General features: G+C 37.6%; 1 protein-coding gene across 4 annotated transcripts; it reads right to left on the bottom strand.

Moving 5' to 3' along the window:
- Positions 1–431: 431 nt before the first annotated feature.
- Positions 432–25,165, bottom strand: LOC100745331 (LIM/homeobox protein Awh). Of its 4 annotated transcripts, XM_033319226.1 has the most exons (7): positions 24,917–25,165; positions 23,883–24,077; positions 12,647–12,930; positions 4,551–4,768; positions 3,811–4,059; positions 3,100–3,273; positions 432–2,720 (listed from the first exon to the last, which is right to left on the bottom strand). In XM_033319226.1, exons 3-7 carry the CDS (start codon positions 12,913–12,915, stop codon positions 2,614–2,616), a joined length of 1,017 nt encoding a protein of 338 aa, XP_033175117.1. In that variant the 5' UTR covers positions 12,916–12,930; positions 23,883–24,077; positions 24,917–25,165; the 3' UTR covers positions 432–2,613. The 4 variants fall into 4 exon arrangements, with proteins under 4 accessions (XP_033175117.1, XP_024221369.1, XP_003487194.3 ...); XM_024365601.2 differs by lacking the exon at positions 23,883–24,077; XM_003487146.4 differs by lacking the exon at positions 23,883–24,077 and having other exon boundaries at positions 432–2,681.
- Between the last annotated feature and the right edge of the window lie 359 nt (positions 25,166–25,524).

The raw sequence follows: 25,524 nt of genomic DNA, 5'->3' as shown, positions 1-25,524 counted from the left end.
GTACATAGATGTATTCTGTAGCTTTTGTATATAAATTTCAAGGAAATCATGCATGAATATTTGATATCGCTCCCAATGTTGTACACACATTATCGCAATACTGTAAACCGTACTGTTAATAATAAAAATGTCTTTTACTGTTAACACGTGTTATTGCTTTCAAGCCTGAAGCCCTTGTGTTTCTATCATACGCTGTCTTATCTATATCAATACTGTGCCTTTTCTATTATATCCTCTCCCAACTTTATCAAATTAAAAAAAAAAAATCGCAACAGGAAAAAAAATAATGCTTACAAAAAAAGCTTAAAAACCCAAGACTCCCAAAATTGCTGAATTTGTTAAAAAGTCAAAAAATAAAGAAACGAAACAAAGTTAATAAAGTTCAAAGATACACACTCTTAGGATGGAGAATAAACACGGAAACAAAGAAATATGTGCAACATTTTATATTGTATATATACTTAGTTTACAATATTTACATCACAGTACATGTGTGTCGTGTGTATATTAAATAATGATCCTTTTACGGTTACACAATTAATTATCTAAACACTGTAAAAGATACTTTCATTCGGAACATTGCTTTCTGATGTACCCCGGAATACCAGAGACTCGAGTGAACAGGAAACGAGGCTTCGGTAAGTTGGCGGGGACACCGGACGACTCGAATTTCTCGTTTACGCTAATCGTATACTCGATCTTATAGGTACGTTTTATTAAAACGACAGCCTGATTACATCAGGTTATTCCGCGGATCAATCGAAGTGAGGACAACTATCGTCCTATTCTTTCAAAAAGAAGGAAAATTACATTTATCGCTTCTTTAGGGCCGTGAAGGGCATCCGTTACTTGTAATCGAAGTTCATAAATCAACTTTAACTTGTCAACCGGGGCAAACGCGTTAAATCGTCACTTGCATTTCCAATCTATTAGAAATAATCATTCTTTTGCTTATAAATCTTCGATATTTTAATTATAAATTATGTTTAGTAATATCGTTAAATGTTGTATTTATATTTGGAAGAATTTGGAGGAATTTATTTCACGAGAAATTTTACGAATATAGAAAATACCTGGTTAACGGATGATTCGGTTAACAAGTTAAGACACACGATTAATCCTTTCCATTTGCAATATCGCAAATTATCATAAATTAATTACTATACAACGAACGTGACGTTGACGCTGAAAGAAGATACGGAAAGGATTAATCTCATTCTCGCGTTACGAGTTGATCTTCACCTATCAATCGCTACGGAAATATTCGCAACTCACTTCCACGTTCGTGCACGCGAATCTGTTAGCGCGTAACATGGAACATTGAGTGTAGTCACTTATTTATAATAAGCTTAACGTCCAGTGCGAGATAGCTGTGCTGTCGTCCAGTCTTAAAAATTCGCGTCTATACGTCTTTTGCTGGTAATCTTAATAGGTTAACAACGATTTGGGCGGATTTCGTTCTAAATCATAGAAAACATTCGATCTACACATATATGCTTCGATAATGTCGTTTTACAGGTATCGAGAATGTTAACTTTATTAACCCTCTGAAACGTTGATTAATTTATTTATTTCTTAATCAATTATTTGTCCTTTATAACTAAAAAGCGTATACGTTTTACATGTTCACTGGGGTAATTATGATTAATCTACTTTTTACGTACACGTAGCCATTTAGAGTAGTTCCAGAAGGTCAAATAAACTTATTTTTTATTACATATTAAGTATGAAAAAAAAACAAGAATTATGAAAAATTATTTACCTGTGTTTATTTCCTATTTGGATGAATATTAATAAAATATATTCTAAAATACTAAAATATAGATTGTTCCGTCGAACCGTTTGAAACACGTTCTTTGAAACAGATGAAGTGAGAAACTTGATTTGTTTTATTTATCCTATATTATCTCGCTTCAAAGGGTCAATGAACAGAATAAATACGTTATTGTAGAGTTGATACTAAAGTACGACAAGTAATCAATCGACGTGTTTTAAAAACGCGTTTTACGATAAAAAATACTTCGGTGCTTAAACCGCGATGTTTCACCGCAAGTCTTTCTATTTCGACGTTCTATGAAATTTCAAAGAAAAACTTTCAAAGAATTTCTATTCGTCTTGCGTCTTTTTACATACAATAGAATTGAGCAGCTCGTAGCAAGAACGATCCTTGCCGAATTTTTTCAGTTCCATCGTGTTAATCACGGAAACACTCACGGCAATTTTCTAATATGATGAATATTTTATTAAAAAAAAAAAAAAAAAAAAATTGGAATATGTTGGACAAAAGTAGAAGATATAGAATATTCTTTCGCTTCTTTGGTAAAGGATAAATATGGACAAGGATCGTCTGTGTTACTTGGCCAATTTTTTTTCAACGAATATCGAGAAAAAGCTTGTGCCTTTCAAAGTCAAAGCTTCGATCGCGACATTTTAATGAATAACAATAATACTCTATATTAATAATAATTAATAATAATATTCTATCTATATGGTCGGTGGAAGAAATAAAGTCGAAATGAGTAACGTGTTCACCAAGAATAATTCATGAACGTGGGAAAGAAACCTTAAGATTAAACAAAGAATATTTACAATATGCGGCTAATCCAACGGCGATTAAACCTCGTTCGGCATCGACAACATCATCGAGTCTTGCGACAGTTCGTCCATCGATTGTTCCGAGCCTGAAGACAGAGTTGACGGTGTTGCGATAGAGAGTAGACCTTTTCAAAGCAAAACTTTGTTTCGTCCTTGGATATTGATAAACTCGCGTTATATTCTAATTGTTGAATTTAAGCAGATAATCTTCATCATCACGTTTAACCCATTGCATTTTGCCCCTTAATTTTATAGTTTGAGAGGAGAAATTAATGTTATTGCTATACTTCAAACGATAATTTAGTCCTAACGTCTCTATTCTTGGAACTTTCACTAAAAATCTAATGAAAAATCTTTTATTATTTTCTCAAGAATATGTCATACAACTCGATTAAAAAATATCGCATTTATCGATTTAATCGAATACTCTGTCTATACTGAAAGAAAAGCAATAGGTGCATGCAACAGATTTCCCACACATGCGAAAATCTCTGATATTCTTACCATGATTATGATAGAGGGATGGCGTTGGGCTTTTGCACGTAGCTGGACTCAGCTGCGGCGGTTGGGGGCCATGATGGTGTTGCTGTTGATGTTGAAACGAATAGGTCAGATGTAAATTGATGTGCCGACTGAAATCGCCTGTGGAAGCGGTAGAATTTGGTGGTGACTGATGAACTGTAACAGCAAACGATGTTTCCTTGATTCTAGGCTATGATAATTCTTACTACTTTTAATATGCTGAACCACATGCGTCATTATTTCAAGATCACCTATAGGTATTTAACATTAGACATTTGAAAAAACAGAACTTGTGGATCTGCTTTTCTACTTTACGTACACATATTTGCTTTTGAAAAGAAAAAATATTGCATTGAAATAATATTCGTATAACGAAATTTGTGAAACTATCGTGGAATTATAGAAAAAATATCTCAAAAATATTAACGTGAATCAATCGAAATGAGACATTCGACATATAACTTCGTCCTTTATCGAAATTTATTACTTGAAAGTTTCTAACGTTTATTCCCCCAAAATATCCAGAATCTTTAATACCTCTTGATCAAATAGTATCGAAATAAATGTAAAATAAGAACGTGGATATAATAAAGAAGCGGACAGAATAACAAAGAAAATAAAATAGAAATGTCGTCTCACTAGACAGCTGTAAATCGGACAGATATCGGTGAAAGAAACAAACGCAAGAAGTACCGTGTTGCCCTTTCATTTTGCCCGTGTGCAGATGCTTCTTCTGCCTTGCCCTAGAATTCTGGAACCAAACCTGCGTAACTCTTTTGCTGAGTCCGGTCACATGCGCTATCCTCTCCAGGTCTTGGCCGTCCGGATTGCTGTCCAGTTGAAAATTCGCTTGGAGAACAGAAAGCTGTTCCTCCGTGAACGTGGTTCTCACTCTCTTCGCCTTGTTACCGCTCTTGTGCCCGCTCTCCGAGTCACCGCCTTCTGCGAAAGTACCAATTAGAGGTGTTCCACCTTTCCTTACGCCACTAAATCTTTCTCTCCGAGTCTGTAGATTTCATTTTGTCACTTTTTTTATTCTAGCATCGAATAACTTAAACCCTAAGCTTTTTCCAGATTTAACGATATAAAAAGCAGGCGCAAAGAACTAAATCCACAAATTTCGATAATCTCAAAGATTACGATGTACCGAGAATATATCAAACTACACACTTATCAAACAAAACGCTATTTTTGAGCGGAAATGACATTCGAATATCAGAATTGTAAATAGCGACGTTTTATATCTCCGCAATCGTTAAATCGTTTTACGATCGAATTACTTATTTGGTAAACTTAAGAAGCGGCGAGAGGAAGAACACGCGACATCCGGCCAGCAATGAACGTGCCAATGTTATAATTATATGCAACATAGAACACGAAAGGCTTAATTAAAGATATTGTGGTAACGTAATAAAGTATCGGCATAGTCTCACCATCGGAAGAAGTGTTGTTGCCTTCGACTACATCCAGGTAGTGAGCTTTGCAAAGCAATCTGGCGTCCAAGAGGGCGAACTGTTCGCCCGTGGAAAGTTGACGAGAACAGGCGTCGCATGCAAAACACGCCAAGTGGTAAACCCTTTCTCTGGCTCTTCTCACCCAATCCCCTGCACCCACGCTTCGGCCACATTTCGCACACTTTGCGCCAAAAGTTCTAAACGCAAATAATTTCAGACAATTTTATTCGTTGTAATCAATGAAATTTGGAGATTTTTAAAAATAAATAGGCATAACGAATATGTAACGATATATAAAAAGTGCAACAATACTTAGACAATGTATAACAAATATATGCAACAAGTTCCTTCGTTTAAAACACATTATTCATAAATTAAAAATTTTCCACAAGTTTTCTATAGTAAACATTCAAATATATTGGCATTAATTTTTAGCGTAAATTTTACATTAGAACCTACAAGATAGCTGCAGGTAACTGCTGTATTTCAAGTCAAGAAAATCATACGTCTCTTCTTCGGGATCGAACGATCTGAATCTCACGACAATTCCAGGTAACGTTCCCATTCTTTTCCATTAATTTTATCAACGGAGACCGAAAAGGATAAGCGAAGAATGCGGAATTTTTCTATGAAAAGAGCCGGGTGACTAACGATGCCATGGCATGCCGGGAAATCCGAAGCAGTCGTAAAGAATTCGCAGGCACGCAGCACGCGGCCACCTGCGGCAATGGCGCCAATAAATTCAACGATGGTAGCTCGCTCCTCGAGGATTTAACTTCGTCCGGCTCTAACGAACGCGTTCGCCGCGAAGTGTAAAGAAAACGTTTCGCGTCAACGATTCTACCACTGCTCTTCCCGTCTTCGAACATTCAGCAGTCGATAAACCGGCCATCGACGCGCTCTCAACCAGAAAAACGCCTAGTTCGATCGTGAATTTCCTGCTACGACTGACCATATAGAGAATTTGAGAATAAAACTGTGACATTAATTGATGTCATTGTTAATACACGGCGAACGTTTATGCGAATTCGTATCTTTCTAAATAGTTTCTACGATTGAGATGGTAAGTTGCAAGAAACAAATAATATTAGTTTGATTATTATGTTAGTTTGACTTAATTAATATTAGTCTGCATAGTTGACGCTTTAATGGTTTTCAAAAGTCTAAAATAATATTTTGATCGACAATATATCGAATTAGAAAATTACTCTTTTATAAAAGACGGGAAATACGTATACGTAACTTTTCCATTTATGGCTTTTAAATATTAATTTCTACGTTACAACGCAACACGCGAATAGATAGTTCAAAAATTCCACCACTTCATCGAAACAGACTAAAAACTGCGTATATTTAGCTGAGACTACATTAAAATCTCTATGTTAACGAAATAATTTAAATTTAATCAGGAATTACCATTAGCCGGGCATCGAACATTCCAATAAAACGCGAAATTATCATACGTGAAAGAAGATGAAAGGAGCTTCAAAAATGTCGGCGTACGATTTCACACGGTGCGAGTCGATTATCAATGTGCGCACATTGCAATGGCCGATGGGAGAAATAATTCGTACTTCGAAGAGCGGCAGAGCACTCGGGAGAACGGTCTTAGATAACGCGTCGCGCACGAACGCGCGTTTACCTGGAACAAGCCAGCCTGTACCGGTCGTCCTGTGACAAATAAATGACTGCAGGACCCCGAAGCGCGAGTTGCAACCTTCAAGAGTATGTTTGCGTGTATGTAAACTCGCGCTGCCGCGCGGGAACACCGTAGTGAAAAAGGATTAATAAATGAGGGGAGACGAAAAAGAGAGAAACGAGAGTTGTGAGATAAGGAGGAAGTTGAGGGAATAGATAGGCAATGAGGGAAGAGGTGTAGATGGTAGAAGCAAAAGGAAGAAAATAGAGTGGCAAGGAGAAAAAAGATATTTACAAAATACTATCTGCAATACCAGAAATGTTAGAAGGGAAATCGACACTGGAAAATCATACAATTAGTTTCATTCGATGAACATTTTACGCGAACTATTGACACACGATGAAACATTAAACGACAAGGTTGTTACATATGGCAAAACACTGAAAACAAATGGATGTTAGTGAAAGGCATGTAAGAAGAAACACGAAAAGAATGAAAGAGAAATGAAAAATTTCATTAGAAAGCGTCTTCGGAAGAAAGACTCGAAAGAACAGAAGAAAGTTGAGAGAAGAGAAGTTTCTCTTCCCAGCTCTCATCTTGGAAAGCAATCTTTCATGGTACAGCGTGTTCTATGACATAAGTATATACGTATAAGTACTCTTTTACTCCGGCGATCTCTTTCTATAATAGTTTCGATCGAAGAAGGAACGATATGAAAAAAAACATTCTCTCCGTTTCGTAACCTTTTATTCTTCGTCGACTTATCGATGTATCTCGACATATGAGCTTCTCAAATGTCAAACTGATTGACTCCGCTTTTTATTAATTTCCTGATTTCATTACATAGGTACACGATAAATATTCAATTCTACACTCCCCTTTCTCCACACCTTCGGTATATATTCACTTCTCCATACATCCATTCCCGCTCCCAGTTTCACCATACCTCGTCAGTACTTCATACTCTACAAAACAATCAACTCCATTAGCATCGCTGCACTCGGAAGCGTATCGTGCAAATATCTGCTCGCTCTCGCCCGAACCGTCCTCTTAATCCCGCGAGTAACTATGTCCCGGTCGAAACACGCTTATAGTCTCGATATAGTCTAGTCCCATCCGGTATACTACTCGTTACTTTCTCTGTTGGAAATGGGGTGGTGGGGCCACCGGGGTAGTCGCGTGGCCCCATAAGATATCTTCGCGAGGGGGACGAAGGGACTCGCGAACACAGATCGTATAAACAGCTAGGCTGGGATCGGTTGCCGGAGGAACCGGACGAGGAATCGGGATGCACTTTCCGTGTTCATGAATATGATAATGGGCTAATGGCCGCTAGTCGTTGTTTAATTACCGGCCGTGGCGCACACTAGCGACCACACCGGACACACTGGCCGTGAAGAAGCCACCGTCGTGCTGCTGCTTGTCGTTAACCGAGGACGCTCCTCCGGGTTGTTGGCTCACCGATGCACCCATAACACCCACCTCTGCAGCCATTCATCTGAACGTGCGTGCGTGTGTCGTGTTGCATGCTCGTGTCTTGCCGCTACACGGCTACCGTTTACACCGGCCTAGCTTCCAGTGAAAAAGTTTCCTACCTCTTCGCTTGGGTATATGGTATTAGAGAGCTTGAGAGAGGAGTTTCCAGGCGATGTTACCGAACGGAGAAAACGAGCAACACGGGGTGTGAGGATTTCGTTGTCGACATTGCTGCAGTTTCGTTTAAGAGAGGCTTTAGAATAGTATATAAGTAACTGGCTGTGGAAATTGCAAGAATCAGAGGGTGGTTTAGGTATTGAAGTTTAATTAGCGTTGTGGAGGGTTTTAAGCGCGTTTTGATGGGAAATTGAGCGAGCTTAGATCGTGGATTTTGATGTACGGCTAATTCGATTCCTAAAGTTTGTTACTGTTGGATATTCGATAAGATTTCTTCTACACTAAGAAATAACAATTTATCGAATATAACGAAAAGTATAAAAGTACAGAGAGTGTATAAAAATCAAGACATTTTAATAGATCAATGCCACCACTCTATTGAACATAATCCCTTTAACACACCCAATATCTTTCCTAATCACACATTTCATTCGAAACAGTATAGCTTTCGATGCATATTACACGATAATAAGCTATTGAATACAAATCATTCGATACAAATCATTGTAATCGTATGTACTTGAACTAAAACCTTTCTTTTGAACTTTTTAAAAGTTACAAGTCTGTAAATACATATATCGTCTGGTCGACTCTACAATACCTGTAACAATTCATAGCGATTTAATAGGGAAGAAGAAGAATATACATTTGTAATGCATAATCGTAAATTCTGAATCTCACACAGATACTCAAGCGACAAAAAAGAATCCGTTTTAATCCTATTGTCTCTTAGCGAAGCACTAATTTATCCCGCTTGCAAGAACAACTTTCTCGTTTCGCCCACGTCAATCTCTAGGAAGGGATTTGAATTTTGAGCAAGCGATTGTCAGTTTTCTTTTATCATAACCGATGCAGATCCTATCCCCAGAGAGCCGGCAAGATGAATTCCGAAAACAACGAAAATTAATCCTCCAGGAAGCTTCTTATAAAATCACCAATCTCATTGTTTCCTGTTCGTCGAAGATTAAACTCTATCATCTTGAAATGATCTGTATTTTGTATGATTGATGACGATTAACTTGTAAATTATATAAGTATAACAAAAAATTAAATAAGTATAACATTAATAAGTATAACAAAGGTTTGTCGCTTGAAAAATGTTATTAAAACTAGAACTACGTATCGAATTTGTTAATACGTGTTTCGGTTTTCTTTCCTTTTACGATTACTCGAAACACGTGCTTACATCGATTACAAAAATTAAAGGTTTTGTAATGTCTAATGTAATTTGTATGCCAACGTTCTTCCGAGTTAAATCAAATACTTTGATTGTTCTTTTTTTTCAATTCCTCTTAGAAACACCCTAATAATGCCTAATCATATCGATATAAATAAATGTAAATAATTTTGTGATGAAGTACGCTTCTAGTTTTTTTGATACCCAAATCAGATATACAAAAGCCGATAAGTGTATGTAGACTTTCGTGACTGACTGTACACACACTTATACCTACACCCATCCCAATCGAAAATACCAAGGATCGTGTCAATGGAGTATTAATTAGGTCACATTGTATCAACACTTCAATCACGAATTGAACGAAGGTTCGGTGAAGCGGTGTCCTCGATTCTCGAGGTATCCACGGTATAGTTTTCGATCATTTATCACGGCGAGCCAAGCGTAAATCGAAATAGTGGCTTCGTTTCTTTCCGAGTCGGTTGTCGACGTGTCTACGGGTCGTGGATCCTGTCGACCGGGTCATCGTAAGCCAGCATTACGAGGCGAAAAACGCCAGTCGAAAAAATTACGCGGCAGATTCCTCAGGACCTCCCGCATATACACGACTTTGACCCTCAAAAAGACAGCCACGCCACGAAAAAATCCTGCAACTGTCTTCACAGAGAATGCCGACTCTCTGTTGCTAAACTTTTCATAATTTTTTATTTTATTACTAGAATTTCTAACATCTGCAGGCTAAACAAGGATATACATCGTAGGTATCTTGTTAACAGTTTGACTGCCACGTCAAAATCACATGTTTCGCTTAGGACGCAACGGGAGTATTTTTATATAATGGCAAAATAATAATAAATTGATGATATAAGACAACATTCTTCCTCAATGGATCGTTTATCTCATTGGTGGTCACGGATGACCACCACGGCGCCTTGGTAACAGTTGATAGCGACATATTATAACAAAACTTCGTTTATTTCAACAAACCATTCGCATTCGTTATTTTGTCGTAAGTAAAACGTCCAGAATATATTGTTGAAACGTGTAGAAGATATTAGTAAACGGTATTTATTCGTTCTATATATAATAGTAAGATATGTGCACATTTCCAACTTCAATTTTATGATTATAAAGCAGCATTTACGATCATTTTCCAAAGTGTGTTTATAATAACATTCGTAGATTACCCGTCAAAGATATGGATGCAAATACAGTGCACCGTTAGATACAAGACTTGTTCTCTTTTTTTTTTTATCGATATTCTAATAAAAATGTTTAATTGTTTAGTGGGGCACTTTTTATTTCAAAGTATCTTCTATTTATCAGTTATACTCAAAATGCCCTAATTGTCAATTTTCATTCAATTTTTACAATTGTAAGAAGTTCAAGCGCTCCGATCACTAATTACCACCGCGGTGTCACAGGAAACAGAGCGGTGGCAGTCAAAGTGTTAAAGAATAATAATTATCCACATTATTCCGCGAGAATCGAGTTGCGAGTTTAATGCAATTTTCAAAAATCTGAAACATTAAATCGATGGACAATAAAATTCGTTTCGACAATTCCAAGTAATTATAGAAACACATCAGATTCGAAATCGAAAGAAATGACTGTACAGTAGAGTACAGTAGTACCATAGCATAATACACAATGAATTCACTTTATTCTTTTTCATTTCCTTTCTTCTGAGGATTACATTGATTTCCGCGTTCGATAATAAGACAGCGATACCGGTCGCTCGTCACGATCGGATATCACGATACGTGATTTTAGACAGGCTGGTGCAACAGCCAGGTGACCGAACTAAAGTTGATTGACAGTTGGATAAACACGTTGGAAAGTGTTCGACTCGAATTCTTCGCGTACAATCGACCAGTCACTGCAAGCTTCTTTTCGTCCCTTGGTCATCCTTCCTACGAAAATACCCGAAACAAACAGCTTTCGATCAGTCATTATCCGATTCCGCTACAAGGCAATGTATGTCGAACAACGTATCTTTACGTTGTATAAGTAAATAGAGGAGGTAGTTAAATTTTTGTAAGATGAAACTATACGCCCCAGTTTTCAAGAAACGTAAACAAAATTTCCTTTCATAATTCTCCATGTTTTTTCTTAAATTCTATAGAGTTGTCATTATCTTATAACTAGTGCAAAATTTCAACAAAAGTTTTTGACGGCGAATAATACAAATTCAATGATTTATAAAGAATCGATAAATCTGCAAGATTCTAAAATTTCTCTAGGGAAAGTAACAGAAAGTATGATCGATATTTCAATTCCAACGAAAATTTCCAGTCATGTAGCCTATAATAAAAATTCAACGATTTATAAACAGTGGGAGATTAATAAATTCCTGTGAGTTTCATTCCGTTGCATTCAGTAATGTAACAACTTAATTCGTAGCCGATAAAACAGATATTTACCATACAACACAGTTAATTTATAGAAATGTTAACATTGATTTACAATCACCAATCGATCGATCGAAGAGTCACTTATGGATTGCCACGGAGGCAATACTCTAGTTCGTTCGTGCGGGTCGATTAAGAGGTTTCCAACGAATTGTTATTTATTGCATTGATAATGAAAACATGGCACGCCACACTTTTACCACGGTTTATTATTCTATCGATAGATCAACACACATTTGAATATTACACATAACAACCAGGTTTGCCTTCTCGTTGCTTGTTATCGCAATAATTGAATCTCTTTCGACCACTAAATTGCGGCTACAAGGAAACGTAGATCTTTGACGACGCAATGGCAATTACGAGTTCTGTTGATCTCGATTTATGCTTCGCGGTATGTCTCGTTTTACTTCTACGGTAGCTATATACGTTAAAGCATTTCAGTTTCCCTTGATAAACTCCGTTATCTTTATTATTCGATCTTTGATTGAGCGCGTTTTTAATTTAAGCTTTCTCGTTGAACGTGTAACAGAATTTTTGTTTCAGTATCATAGTATGCAGATATACGTATGAGAATATTTCTGGCTACTGATATTATTTGTAACCTGCCACTTCTACGTGACGTTACATTTTTCTGAAATCTTATAAATAAATTTATCTGTCCACGAAAGTTCTTGTGCGCTTCATAAAAAAGCCATTTTCAATAAAAGTAAAATTCTATAAAATTTCGTTGCGAAGATGACGTAAATATTCTATACTAAGACGATTGAAAGCTATTTATCATCGCTTTACATAGAAATTATTATTACTTTATCAAATGATAAATAGATATGCTGTTACGTATCGTTACATATGTTTCATTTGACTAATAGCTTTTTTATGTAAACAAATTAAATTAATGTTCTCGGACATTGAAGCAAACTGACAATTTCTTTGATCTGTATCTGACCAAACGAAATTTTACATGAGAAAAATAATTGTTCTATTATCCGAATATTTTTGTCTCTCTATTAATTCGCATATATGAGGCATATTGGAGCAAGCAATGACAATTTCTTTGATCTGTATCTGACCAAACGAAATTTAACATCAGGAAAATAATTGTTCTATTATCCGAATATTTTTGTCTCTCTATTAATTCGCATATAGGAGGCTCTAATACCTACTAACAATAGAGATTTATTTATCAACTTACAGAGCGTAGTCATGCCTGCAGTAGAGTCTCATGCCCTTCAAGAAGCAGGAATGCTGATCATGTAGCGGCCTGGCACAAGCACAGCACCTCAAGCACCTCGAGTGCCAAGTTCGACCGCCGACGCAAAGAACAGTGCGCTCACGGACGCGTTCTCCGCATCCGCCGCACTCCATCACGCTTGGCGACATTTCCGGCCCTATCAACCCGCCGGCATTTTCGGCTGTAGCAAGATTCGGACCGGTGCCTTCGCACACGCCATCGCTCGTCATATCTTCTATCTCCGTCTGTAATGTCATTGAAGCAAGCGTGAGAAAAACTCGGAAACGTTGATGCTTAACCATCGCGAACGAAAGCTGTAACGTAAAGTGAGCTGTATGTGTACAAGTACGCTATTTAAAAAAATCAGAGTATCTACTAAAAACATACAAAATATAACATAATAATATATGACAATTCAAATATAAAATATTTTTAACGAAGAATGATTCAGAAAATTCTCGAGCGCGAAAGTGTACGCACGTTTGAGAAGGTAGGAAAGGATTTGCGAATAGCAGGCATAGTAAACTGCATCGAAACAGATTGATCGAAACACACGCATCCATCAAGTGTGTCATAGATTTCGTGACAAGAACATCCGATAGTTTGTTTGTTGAATTGTGCATGGGATAGCGTGGCACAATACCGTTCACAGGAAAACTAACAGGGGAACCTTGACTTCGTTATGGCATTGCTAATCTTTTTCCTGCGTATCGAACAATCGTGCGAAGACTGGCCCAGCTTCGTAAGCACTTGTATTAGGTCGTTCGAAAAGTTTCTTCCGTTTTATAAGGAAATAATGGATGCACAACATTTCTCGATTTTATTCTATCAAGATGGAGATCACAATGTTTGACAGATTAGGTTTCATGTTTGTATAAAGATGCTTCATTGTAAAAGACGTGTCTGTAAAAGAAAGACACTATTTGGACAACCTAATACATTGTTATAAAACAGCTGCTTAAATATTAGGTTGTTTGGAAAATTTGTAGCGTTAAAGAAAATTGAACTAGAATCACACATTTTGCAATTTATATTTTGCCAATCTCTCTTACAAAGAACCATTCTCACATTTTCCATTAATCCTTTCGATCCATGTTGTAACGAGGGACATATGTGTCCTAGTGAAAGTTTCTAGTGTTTATTATATGAATTATTATGTTTCATTATCTGATATAAATTCGTAATAGAAACGCTGCTAACAGCTAAAGCGTAGATCCATCGAGAAACTTTTTCGCATTCCGCCATGAAGAGCCGCATGCGTGATGTACATCAACGTATCACCGAAGTCTTCGCTAATTCTCCGTTTACAAACTCTCATACAACTTCGTTCAGCAGCTGGTCAAGCGAAAATGGCACCCTGCAGGGAAGCGTTACACCGTTGCCAACATAACCACGGATCTGCAGAAGGTAGCACGAACCCTCTGCTTCAAAGTCGACGTTCCCTTTCAATATAGTAACACGCATGCCCTCGCGTACAGATTCGTATTGTGTCGTACACGCAAGTCCTGCGAGCACCGGTGTAATATATGTGACCAGCCCACCGCGTAACATCCCCATGACGGTTCTATGGGGGTTGGAATACTCCAATGGGATGCTTAAATGGGCAACCGTGGCGTCCAGCCGCCTTCCGTCATTGTGTCGGCGATCTTGTTACGACGACTCGTGTCGGATTCACGATTCGATCGAGCTACAGAATGCTAGGAGCTAAATGATTTCTGAACGAGCGAGGCGTGCCGAGTAAATAAACTTTCATAAGGAACGATGGAGGGGTTGCTTGTGTGTTTATTCTCTGGTCTTTTATATTGTACATCACTTGAAAGTACATGTTTTGGGAAAGATCGGTTGGTTCGTTGGATTGCAATTTGTCCAATCTATACTTACTTGCATAATCTAAAACAATGGCCGCACGATCTAGCCCACGCATTTTAGCAACATTAGAAATTTACGTTAAACATAAACTTGATCGCAAGTCGCTCGTTAATCTTCCAGCTTTAGGCCTTTTCTTCCGTCGTAATAAATCCGTGGTTAAAATATCACCGGCTATATCGTTTCGACTGGTTCATTCGTGTGTCACGACTTCTACACCCACAAGTTAGCGGTTGGCCCAGCGGAGGGAGAGTTATAGGTGACAATAACGAGCCGCGGTTGCATGCGAGGCGGGATCGTAAAACGGAGGATTAGTCTCTTTTCGGCCTATTAGCCTAATATATGCCTCGCGATATCAAAAAGCATGCGAATCTCCTAGCTGAACTCAAACGCGGCGATTCAAAGAAGCGAAAGACGAGATTCATAGAGATACAACATTCTTAAATTGAACTTCGAGTTTTGTAGAGGACAACTAAACTATGTACCTACGTTCTAGTTAGTTGTATATTCTAAAACACTATCACATAGTCTTTGATAATGAAACAATGAGAAAATATCGTGTATTTCGATATAATTGATTAGAATTATTCGATTATAAGATGGTTATGTAGTTTGATAAAAATTATACAATTATTTTACGAGACACAAGACTTTACTTAATTATTATTAATTATTAGATTAATTATTAGAGTTCTATGATTTTTGAAAAAAATTAGTCTGTTTTATAAATTTTAACGATTACATATAGCGCCAAATAAAAGTCGAATTATCTTTCATGGAAGAGAGATTAATACTAATTTTATAAACCCTGTTCCCTTACAGCTCTCTCAAAAATCTTGTGATATTACGTATGTCTTCTGTCTCCAAAATACTATCAATACTTCCACGCCGGTACACACACATACACACGTATTCCAGATCCTTACACAGTTAGAACGTGCGAACATTTGGTTGGTTATGGTTGGTGGTTAACCATACGTCACAACTGGCTCCACAATGGTGGCGTATGGGAGTTACATAATGCCATTGTAATGTAATACCTGCAAGCCTCGTAGGTGCTGCTTCTATACCTATATAACACCTAACGCTTGAGAGAACACGCGTGTTGTAAGGTTCCGCATACAGTGCCCATCATGGAGACGCGTTCTCGTCACATAGGACCAGCCCCATAAGTTATGGTGAACCGGCATACCCTCCTATTTGTACCTAACCCCGGACTCTGCCGAATCCTGCTTTCTGCGGTCGCACGGCCTGTCAGGGGCGTGATTTTCGGAGTTTATTATGAGAATGATACTTCAGAACCCGGTCTTCCTACAAGGGGACGGAAGTTCACTGATCGTCGTTCTTTAAATTTCAATTTTTTTCTCTTTCCGTCGTTTCTGCGTAGGTTCGTTTTTCCTTTTCCTTTGTTTCTTTTTCTTTTATTAGGGAGCGTATGAGACAATATAACAGGAGAGCCGCAGACATTTCGAAAACGAACGAATCTTCTCTAGAAACGCACAAGCTATGATTTCAATTGATAACGTGTCACTAAACACTTTTAAATATCTAGTTGTAATTGTAATTGGCTCTTGGACACCGACAATATATTGAATCAGGTTAAGCGTTTAAGCGAAAATAATGTCAGAAGAAACACGAATTTGCCCGATGGAATAGAAAGCAAGTAAGTAGACTGCGGATTTTTACGCAAGTTCATATTTTCATGGATACGGTTAAAAGAATAGAATTTAGGCAGAAAATTGATTTATCTGTTAACCTTTTGCACTTCTATGTCGAGCGTTACTCGATATTAGTTTTTATCTTAGGAGCTCCTTTGTCGAGTCCCACTCGACATTCTTTCCCACCTTTTTTTGTGAAGCGTGTTAAAGAAAACCAAGATTGCATCGAGGAAATTGTTTCAAGATATATCATACACTTAAAAATTACAAAATACAACAATAGTGCGAATAAAACTGGTATTTAAGTGAATTTGATTCTTCCTTTATTTATTTCAATTGTCTTATTTTTTAGTTAAAATAAATTTCAAATAAAACACTTAAAAGCGTTGGGAGCTGCTGGTAACGAAATTGAATTTAAATTCGGAGTGCAAAGGGTTAAATATTATACAGAGTACAATACTATGGATATTTTTATGTCTATATCTTTCAAACAACGATCAAACTCGTTGCTGATCTAAATAATCTAAAACTACATGCTTCCCCACATCTTCCTTATACAATTTTTTCCTGTCTACCTAAAAACGTCAAGGTATCTCGCATAATCCGATCTGTAGACTTAAACGAAGAGTAATCCCGCTTGGCTCGCCTTATTGCCTTATTTACACAAAGGTAGATCGGTGAACGGTTTCGCAGTGTGGCATCGTACACCGGGTTTGTACACGCCTCTATTCAGAATAGCCATGAGGCCCCATTCTTGCCTCTCGAGTGGTTTCGCTTTCGGTCCCCTTGTCGACGACGAGGCACACCATCGGGGTATGACTTTCAAACTTGAAAGCCTGTCGACGGGAGGTCCTATGGGGGTCCCAGTATGCGCTTTCCTACGGTATTCGCGGCTTCGTGTCACTTTCGGTACCGCGACACGGTGTCCATTGAAATCGATACTTCTTCGTTTCCCTTCGACCGCTTGTCTCCCGCCAATGTCACTCGAGGTAGGTACGCGGTAATAACGATAATACTCGTCCCCGATGCCAACAATGAAGTTCTCTAGAGACCTTTTTTATTAATATTTCTTTTTATTTCCTTTCGTCGAGTAGATGCATAATCGATGATAGAATTTTTGGTAAATTTCTGTTTTTAGACGTATTACATATTTTAAGCAACAATTTTTTAACTTGGTTTCGTAAAGATCGTCGAAATTTGCGAAATTTGAATAGCGAATATAAACGACTTTCATAAATAATCTCGGTATAAAATCTTAAAAGGTATAAAGTCTCAGTAATGTTGCAACGAATATGACTACTATTATAACGAATAAATGAAAGGTAGAAAGCGAACAAATACGTTTTAATCGAACTGTACACGATTCCATTAATTATGTGTTTATATTGCGCTATAACTTGAGGAAGAAACGAAACACGATTTCTCCATAATAGTATTTTCAGATCAACTTTTATTACAAAGCAGTAAATATATTGATTTTCACTAAGAGACCGTCTACTACGCGTGTTCGATATCGACAAATTATCTGCGAGTCGTTAATTAACCTCGCACCTACACCGCCTTCCACTTGAATTTCTCACCTGCAAGGCTATGCAAGTTCGTGATTAAGTATATGAACTTTAAACGTACGTGTAACACTTATATCGCTATACTCGTGTGTATAGTCACACGTGCCAGCTATGCCTACGACCCTATTTTCTATATTCATTTCCTTTACTTACTTACGTAGATCGTTTAATTCGTTTCGTGTGAAACTTTTATCTCTCCTAGTTGAATAATTATCCAATGACTGGGATAATTTGTCTTTCTATTTAATTTATGCGTTTGAGAAACTTATAAGCAAATTGAAGGTGTGTATGCAATTAATAGGAAATTAATAACTGCAAAAATTAGCTCAATAAAATATGCAAAATAATTCAAGGTATAGTACCAATAGAAAACCTAGAATACGCGACTATATTTACAACGAAACAGTTATTACGTTAATTTTTAATAAATAGCCAACATTCTCACGATAAAATTCAATCTGAACTTCAAGTTAATTTTCGAATCTTAGAAAAAGACACAATCGTCTATACCTGCCTGCCTTTCCCTCTCTAAAAATCCTACTAAAAATTAGGATCAGTTAACCCGATCACAGCAACCATCAAATTAAGATCAAACTCTCAATACGTTACAACTCCTTCAAACTCCGAGAGCCACGTCTTTTCCATTCAATCGAACGCAAAGAAGAAAGGAATAAAAAGAAGAAATATCTCGATGAAGAAGGGAAGAAGCGAAGACTTCCTGGTGCGAACAAGAACGATCGCCGTTCCCTTGATCCCGAGGGGCCTTTCGTTCGTTTTCTCTCGCATCCTTCGCAACCCAGGTGACAAGTTGACAAAGTGGCCCACTACGGGCATCCTTCTTTCGGCTGGCTCTTTCAGACGATACTCCACCGCTCGAAATAAAACGAGACAAACACAACAATAAAGAAAAAGAAAGAAGAAAGAGAGAGAGAGAGGGAGAGTGTGTGAGTGAGGGGGAGGGGGGAGGGGCAAGAAAAAGGATGTTCCACTGAAAATAATTCTTGCCAGGTTTTTGTGTGTTTCCAGCGGCTTTTCGAGTGGTATCCAAGGGCACGAGCCTCTACACGCCTTCGTAGAAAAGTCCTCCCCACCATAAAGATATTGTGGTCTATGGGGTGAAACGATCCCCCGCAGGTACAATGGATCTTCTAGAGAAGCCACTCGAAATCTATTTAAATCGCCATCCGATTTTTCGTTTTCACGCGACACAATATAATATGTCGACTTTTCATGATTTTTGTCGGTTTTTCATTTCTATTCTAGTGGATGTATAGCACGGCTGTGAGTGGATGTAGCGGATCGAAGCACGGGCAGCAGATTCGTTTCGCGATTACCTCGAATCATTTACTACGTAATGACGAAGAAACCGACCGCAGGAGGGGGTCGTGTTGGTATGTAATTCGGAAGTCCACCATAGTGAGACAGTGAGATTTTAATTAACGGGGTGATAGCAGTTTTGTAAATGGTAGTGTAATATTATATACAGGGTGGTTGGTAACTGGTGGTACAAGCGGAAAGGGGGTGATTCTATGCGAAAAAAGAAGTCGAAAATATACAATAAAAATATTAAAAAAAATTTTTTTTTTTTTTAATTTTTCCATCGGGACAACGATCTACAGTGAGATGCGTTATAACGAGACGTGATAAAGTGCACGCGTGCCGAGCGAAAATTCAAAGTCGATTTTCTCGGAAACAAAGCCTCAAACGAAAAATTTTTATTCTATATTTTCGATTTCTTTTTTCGCGTAGAATCACCCCCTTTCCGCTTGTATCACCAGTTACCAACCACCCTGTATATATCTTACGAAGGTATCATTTATTTTACGTTTGTGAATCCAATAAGATGATAATTTTTTGCTTTTTAAATGGGTCATAAGTTATGGCGTAAGAAATATGCTGCGAGTTACTTAAATGAACATTGCGTAAGATAATATCGTTACGTATATACGGCTTTAACCGTAGGTCGAAATTGGCGAAAGAAGAGATTTCGTTTTATCGTTAATATAAGTACTATGTCTGAAATTTTTATCTTTATTTTTATTATTTTACGTTCGTTATTTAATACCTATAAGTATAATCTTGATTACAGGATTTCTTTCGAATTATGTGCATACTGTGCAACATTGTATTTTTAAATTTCCTATAAAATCTGCAGTCTAATTATAATTTTAGAATCTTAAGTTCATATCTATGATTTTATACGAGTTTCCTATACTTTGTTATTGGTATGTGTATAAGCGAAATATGGCGGTTATGCTAATAGGGGGAACAATTTTGTTTCGCTACGGTCGCGCGAAGAAATGTCGGCGCGTCGATGACAAAGTGTGTATTCCGCGAATTAAGAGAAAAAAATCGATATGAGAAATAGGGGCGATAATATATCGCGATAGTTGTAGAAGCAAAACGAATCGAGCCACACTTCTGGCACTCTATTAATAAAATGCAAACATATGTTAATGTGACGCGTTTCCTTGGCCACGTCGAATCAATTTATTACCCCGACCCGCAGTTCTCCATGCCGATTCCTTTTATTTCATTCTTTCTTTTTTCTCTCTTTCTTTTGATTTCGACGAGTACGTTGAGCGTGCGAAATATGGTTGGTCACTTCTTATTTTTATAGAACACGTTTCCAACAATCGATTTATACAAGATTGTTTTAATTTTATCTTCTTTCGTTAGAGATTTATTTTTCAGAAAAATACAAATTTACATAAACATTCGCTATCTGATTATAAACATTTCCTGCTAAAGTTTCATACTACGCAGTACCGTTGGTAGTTCATCAAACGGTAATGGATTCTAACTGTACATTTCTTTATAATCAACAATTTTATTCTCCTAAGATTAATGCACCTTCCTGCGTAATACACTCCTAACATTCTAATAGGCACGAGTTCATTGTTCACGCTATCATATTATTCTAATACATTTTTGTACCTATATATCGAAAGCTTAAAGTAATCTCTAATACGTTTACGTTACGATCATAGGAATGTGATAAGTACTAAACGAAACTATATAACACCTTATTATCGTATAGCAAATTTATAATAATTATCGGTGAAATAAGATAAGCTCGGTGAAAATCTTCAAAATATTTTCACTTTTGATTTATGATATCTTCATCGTGATTTATGATGCTATTTTATGTTCCTAATTATATATACTTAACAGCTAAGTACCTATCTTTTCTGGCAACATCTGCTCATTTTTCTTCATATTTTGTCACTGATTAATAGCACAAAATTTATGTAAATGAAACTATAGGCAACAAGGGCAAGAAAAATGTTTAATAAATTTGCGAATTAGTAAATTTACGAATGTATTAACAGTTACGATCGACATCGTCAAATGTTTATAAATGTTTATATCCAAAGGATATTAAGATAAAATTAATACCAAAATAATCAATTTCGACCAATGTACCTACTTAAATATAGGTAGGTATTGCCTATATGGATAATTATAATTGATTAAATAAAGTAAATTGTGTTATGAGGATAAATAAATAATGAGATAGATCGTTTTTACATATCATATTTAAATCGCAATAAAAGTAAAAATTGATTTTGACAAAACCATGATCGTGATCTTCACAGTTGCAAAAAAGAGAAGAAACTAAGATCCGCAACTTTGACAGATTTCAGTCAAACAGATGCTAAGATATAATTAAAGAATACCGAAATACTGTTATATCGACATGATGGTCTTTCGAATCAGTTAAATAAGAAAATATTAAATGTTTAATGGATTAGTAAAAACATACTTGGCATTCTAGATAGTGGCGAAATACCCGTTAAGTGAATCGGATCGATAAACTAGAATTAACGGTGAAGACTTCAAAAGATCAAGCAAGATTAATGACGAAAAGAAGTACGTGGATCTAACTGGTGTCCTTCATAAAACGGATCATCCGAAGTTACGATCTATGGGATCGGAGACACGCCGCAATGATGTTGACTTCCAAGTCTTCCACCAATATTTGTTCGAAATTTTACGATTTCAAATATCTATTTAGAACACTCGATCTCAGAAGCGTAAAATTTACGCTTACATTCGACTTGACAAACCGTAAATTATTTAGCGAAAAAGGATAAAAACTGTAATATGGCAATTTGTGTCTATTCGTAAACTACTTAACTATAATAATAAATCAACAAGTAACAGGTTAATGTTTCTTCCACTTTTATCTCTATCTTCTCAGTAGATTTTGTTTCGCAGTACACATATTAACATTGATAATGCACCACAACAATTTATACACTGCACAATATGTTTTAAAAATCTGGTAAACTACACGTATAGTATAACAATGTCAGAAGTATACGAGAAAACGCCGTCTAATCATAGAAGCCAGAAAGCGAACGCGCGACATAACCGGAAGTTGTACCCAGCAAAATCACAGCTACATTTAACAATAAAATATAGTATAAACGTATTAACAATCGTGGACGCAACAAAACAGAAGCATGCTATTGAAAATTATCTACAATGGACATGTTCGTTAAGCGCTTCTTCTACCCGGAACAGATTAGCCGCGTCGTAAAATAATATGTACTTACAAATCTCCAACCACAATTCTTCTGATTACCGTGAGTGATAAATACGACTACCGAAAATCGGAAAAAAGAGAAATTATAAAGCGCATAAAAATATCGTGGCGGAACGAATGCGACGTATGATTCGTTAAAGAACAGCCGTGGCTCATTTGCTAGTGAATATCTATAAAGTATACCTACGCAGACACGGGGCAAAATCGTAAATACCTGTAAGATCAGATCTGAGAGACGAGGCACATCCCACGCGAAGGGCAGTACACGAGCTGTTATACGAAAGGACCTTTCAAGATGGTACTGTGAGTACGTGTGTGGTCCAGTAAATTGTCGGCGTAAGGCGCAAAATGGCGCATCAGCCTGATCCGAAGTTATATGGCTTCGTTTTTAGAGGACGAACGGTACCAACGAAGCGTACGAGCCGCGACAGTAAACGATACAGAAAGGACGCGCACGTGGTTATTTGCTTAAATGCCCGTGACACCGCGACCTGTTCCTACAAATCGTGACATTGGACAATCGTGCAAGACGTGTTTTTACGTTCAGATCGTTCTTTTACACCGACCTTTTTAAGGAGTTATTTCCACATTTATGCATTTATCCATTTAGATTGACTATATAGGGGAAAATTAAGGGTACGGAAGTTTTCTCACAAGTTTAGAAGCGTTGGTCTTGAAAGGGTTTAACAGTTCCTTAACCCTCAATTAGGGTTATTAAATAGGTATATCATTACTAAAATGTGGACCACTTAGAGATCTCGATCTGTAGGTAAACATAATCTTTTTGCTATTCGTCGATAGATTTTACCGGTGCTTTCCTTGTATGCACGATTAGTAATTATGGTTAAATAACTACAAAAGAATAAACAAGTGCTAACGATAGTAATATTAATAAATATCGGGAAAAAACGTCAATCATTTCCTTGTCGAGATTAACGTTTTTAGATTAAGATACAAACGTCTTGCGATGAATCTGATCTCGGCTACCCGCGTACATATTACTTTGTTTCTACAAGTTATTCAGTCTTTATTTTATTAATTTCCTCGTTGGCTTTATCTTGCCATAGGGTTACTGGAATCATTTTTCAGTTTCTGATATTTCTTCTTGCTGAACTTAAAACGATGTTTTCTCATTCTTTCGTTATTAGTCGAAGATCGATGACATCTCATAACGTACAAGTTCGATTGTTCTGTACAAAGTTCAAGATTGAATTTTATGATGTAGATGATTCAAATAACCCTATCTTACTACATACACTCGTAAATATACTTGTCTATAACCGCTTACGACATTCAATTTTCAATGTCTCCGCGATTCTAAACTTGTGATTCGAGCATCGACACGCATCAATGCGCCGGTGATAACGCGAAAAGCGCGTCGAGTATGTATGCATTAGAACAGACCGCTTGTATTCGATTCAGCAATACTTAACATACACTGCGAGATAGCAGCAGTGACACACGATCGACATCGCGACAAGACAATCGCGCCAACCGATCGACCGTAATCCGCTACCTCTATTTCGTTTATTCCTATATATGTAGCTACGTACATATATTTAGCATGTAGCTGCTTCAGCTTGAGACGACCGCGCCTTGCGACACGACGGATGCAAAGTTATGGTTGGTCGCTTGATCCGGCTCGAGGATTCCCCGCCAACCGTTCACACCGTTTCTTTCTTTTTCTTTTTCTCTACCTGGTGTTACTGTCCACCAACGCTCATCAACCTCATCAGACCGCGACGAATCTAAGAATTTTATGGCTGAGGTAAATCACGCGCAAGTGGGAGCTTTTCATTGTAACCTCTCGTTGTGAATTTTTTTTTTTTATTGTTTTCTATTTTATCTTCTTTATCATATCTTACGCAAATAACTTTTAACCAATTACAAGTTCCTTTCTATAAGCGGCCTCCGCACACTAGCGATAATTTTGTCGTTCACGAAAAGGCCATTTGTTGACGTGACTGCAGAACCACTCTTTTATCTAGCAACTGGATAACCACTGATCTGTTTTCTTGTTGTCGTCAGTCTTACAAGATTAATAAACACGCGTGTATTAACGGCAAAACTGTTTCTCTAGTAGCATATATGTATGGCAAAACTAACGACGAAAACAAACAGCTCTACTGCTACGTACACGCACAGCAACAAAATCGTTTCGCTGTTTAGCGGCGAAACTGTTACGCGAAAAATCGGCGCTACTGCGCGGGGCCTCTAATAAATGAATCATTAAAAAATAAGTCTACAATAAAATAAAAACATTCTATAGTAACTTCTACTACAAGATTATTAAAAAATAATCCGTAAATATTGAAACCCACCTTCAAATATTTCTTACCCCAAAAATACCCGATTTATATTCACATATTCTTATAACTGCCTCTCTAAATCGATACATAGGTAAGAACCAAAACACTAAAAGCTCTACTCCTAATATTTTCCAACTACTTACTGACCTACTCATATAAAAGACAACATTATTAAAAAATACTTCGCATTAAAACCTGCCAATCGAACCTTCTTGCATCCCCAAAAACCACCTTTACAACATCTTTTATCTCAAGAATACCTCTTAGCATTCACATACCTTCATAACTGCCTCTTCAAACGGATCCAGGCACTTCCACGATCTTGTACACCTCCGATCCCTCCTCAGATAATAATCGATCACAGGGGCGTAATCCGCGATCCCAAAGGCATCGCGCAGCACGGCACGAGAGATAAAACGCGTTCACGCGACGCGCAAGCAAGCGACAGCTACGCCCGAGGAGCGCAGCATGGCCCGAGACTCGATGCGCTCGACGTATAATAACGTAATTCCCGGCCGAGCTACGCTACACGGTCGCGGCTCTGCACGACCCGCTGCGAGGTATCGTATCACTAAAAACATGGGCGTGGCCTCGGCGTCCCGTAGGCACGGTCGCTACGCCGTGTCTCATTGGTGGAGCTGCGACCCGCCCAGCGACACGAAAGTGTACTACCACGAGGCGCACACGAGCGCATCATTTCTCCCACCAAGCTAACGTTGATACGCTTTTTCGATTGGTGGAGTGGCGAGCGTGGTAGGAAGAAGAATCATTCTCAAAGATCTTTCTCTCGAGATGGCTCGACGAGGGTAGCGTAATTGTCCAGCGTGTTGTGATAGGTTACGATGAGATCTGTTTTTAGCTTGGTAACTTTTTCAGATTTTGGGGA

This window comes from Bombus impatiens, unplaced genomic scaffold, assembly GCF_000188095.3.
Source record: "Bombus impatiens unplaced genomic scaffold, BIMP_2.2 scf_0142, whole genome shotgun sequence".
Classification (NCBI taxonomy): domain Eukaryota; kingdom Metazoa; phylum Arthropoda; class Insecta; order Hymenoptera; family Apidae; genus Bombus; species Bombus impatiens.
The sequence above is the reverse complement of the archived record's forward strand: the minus strand, read 5'-3'. Positions and strand labels throughout refer to the sequence as shown.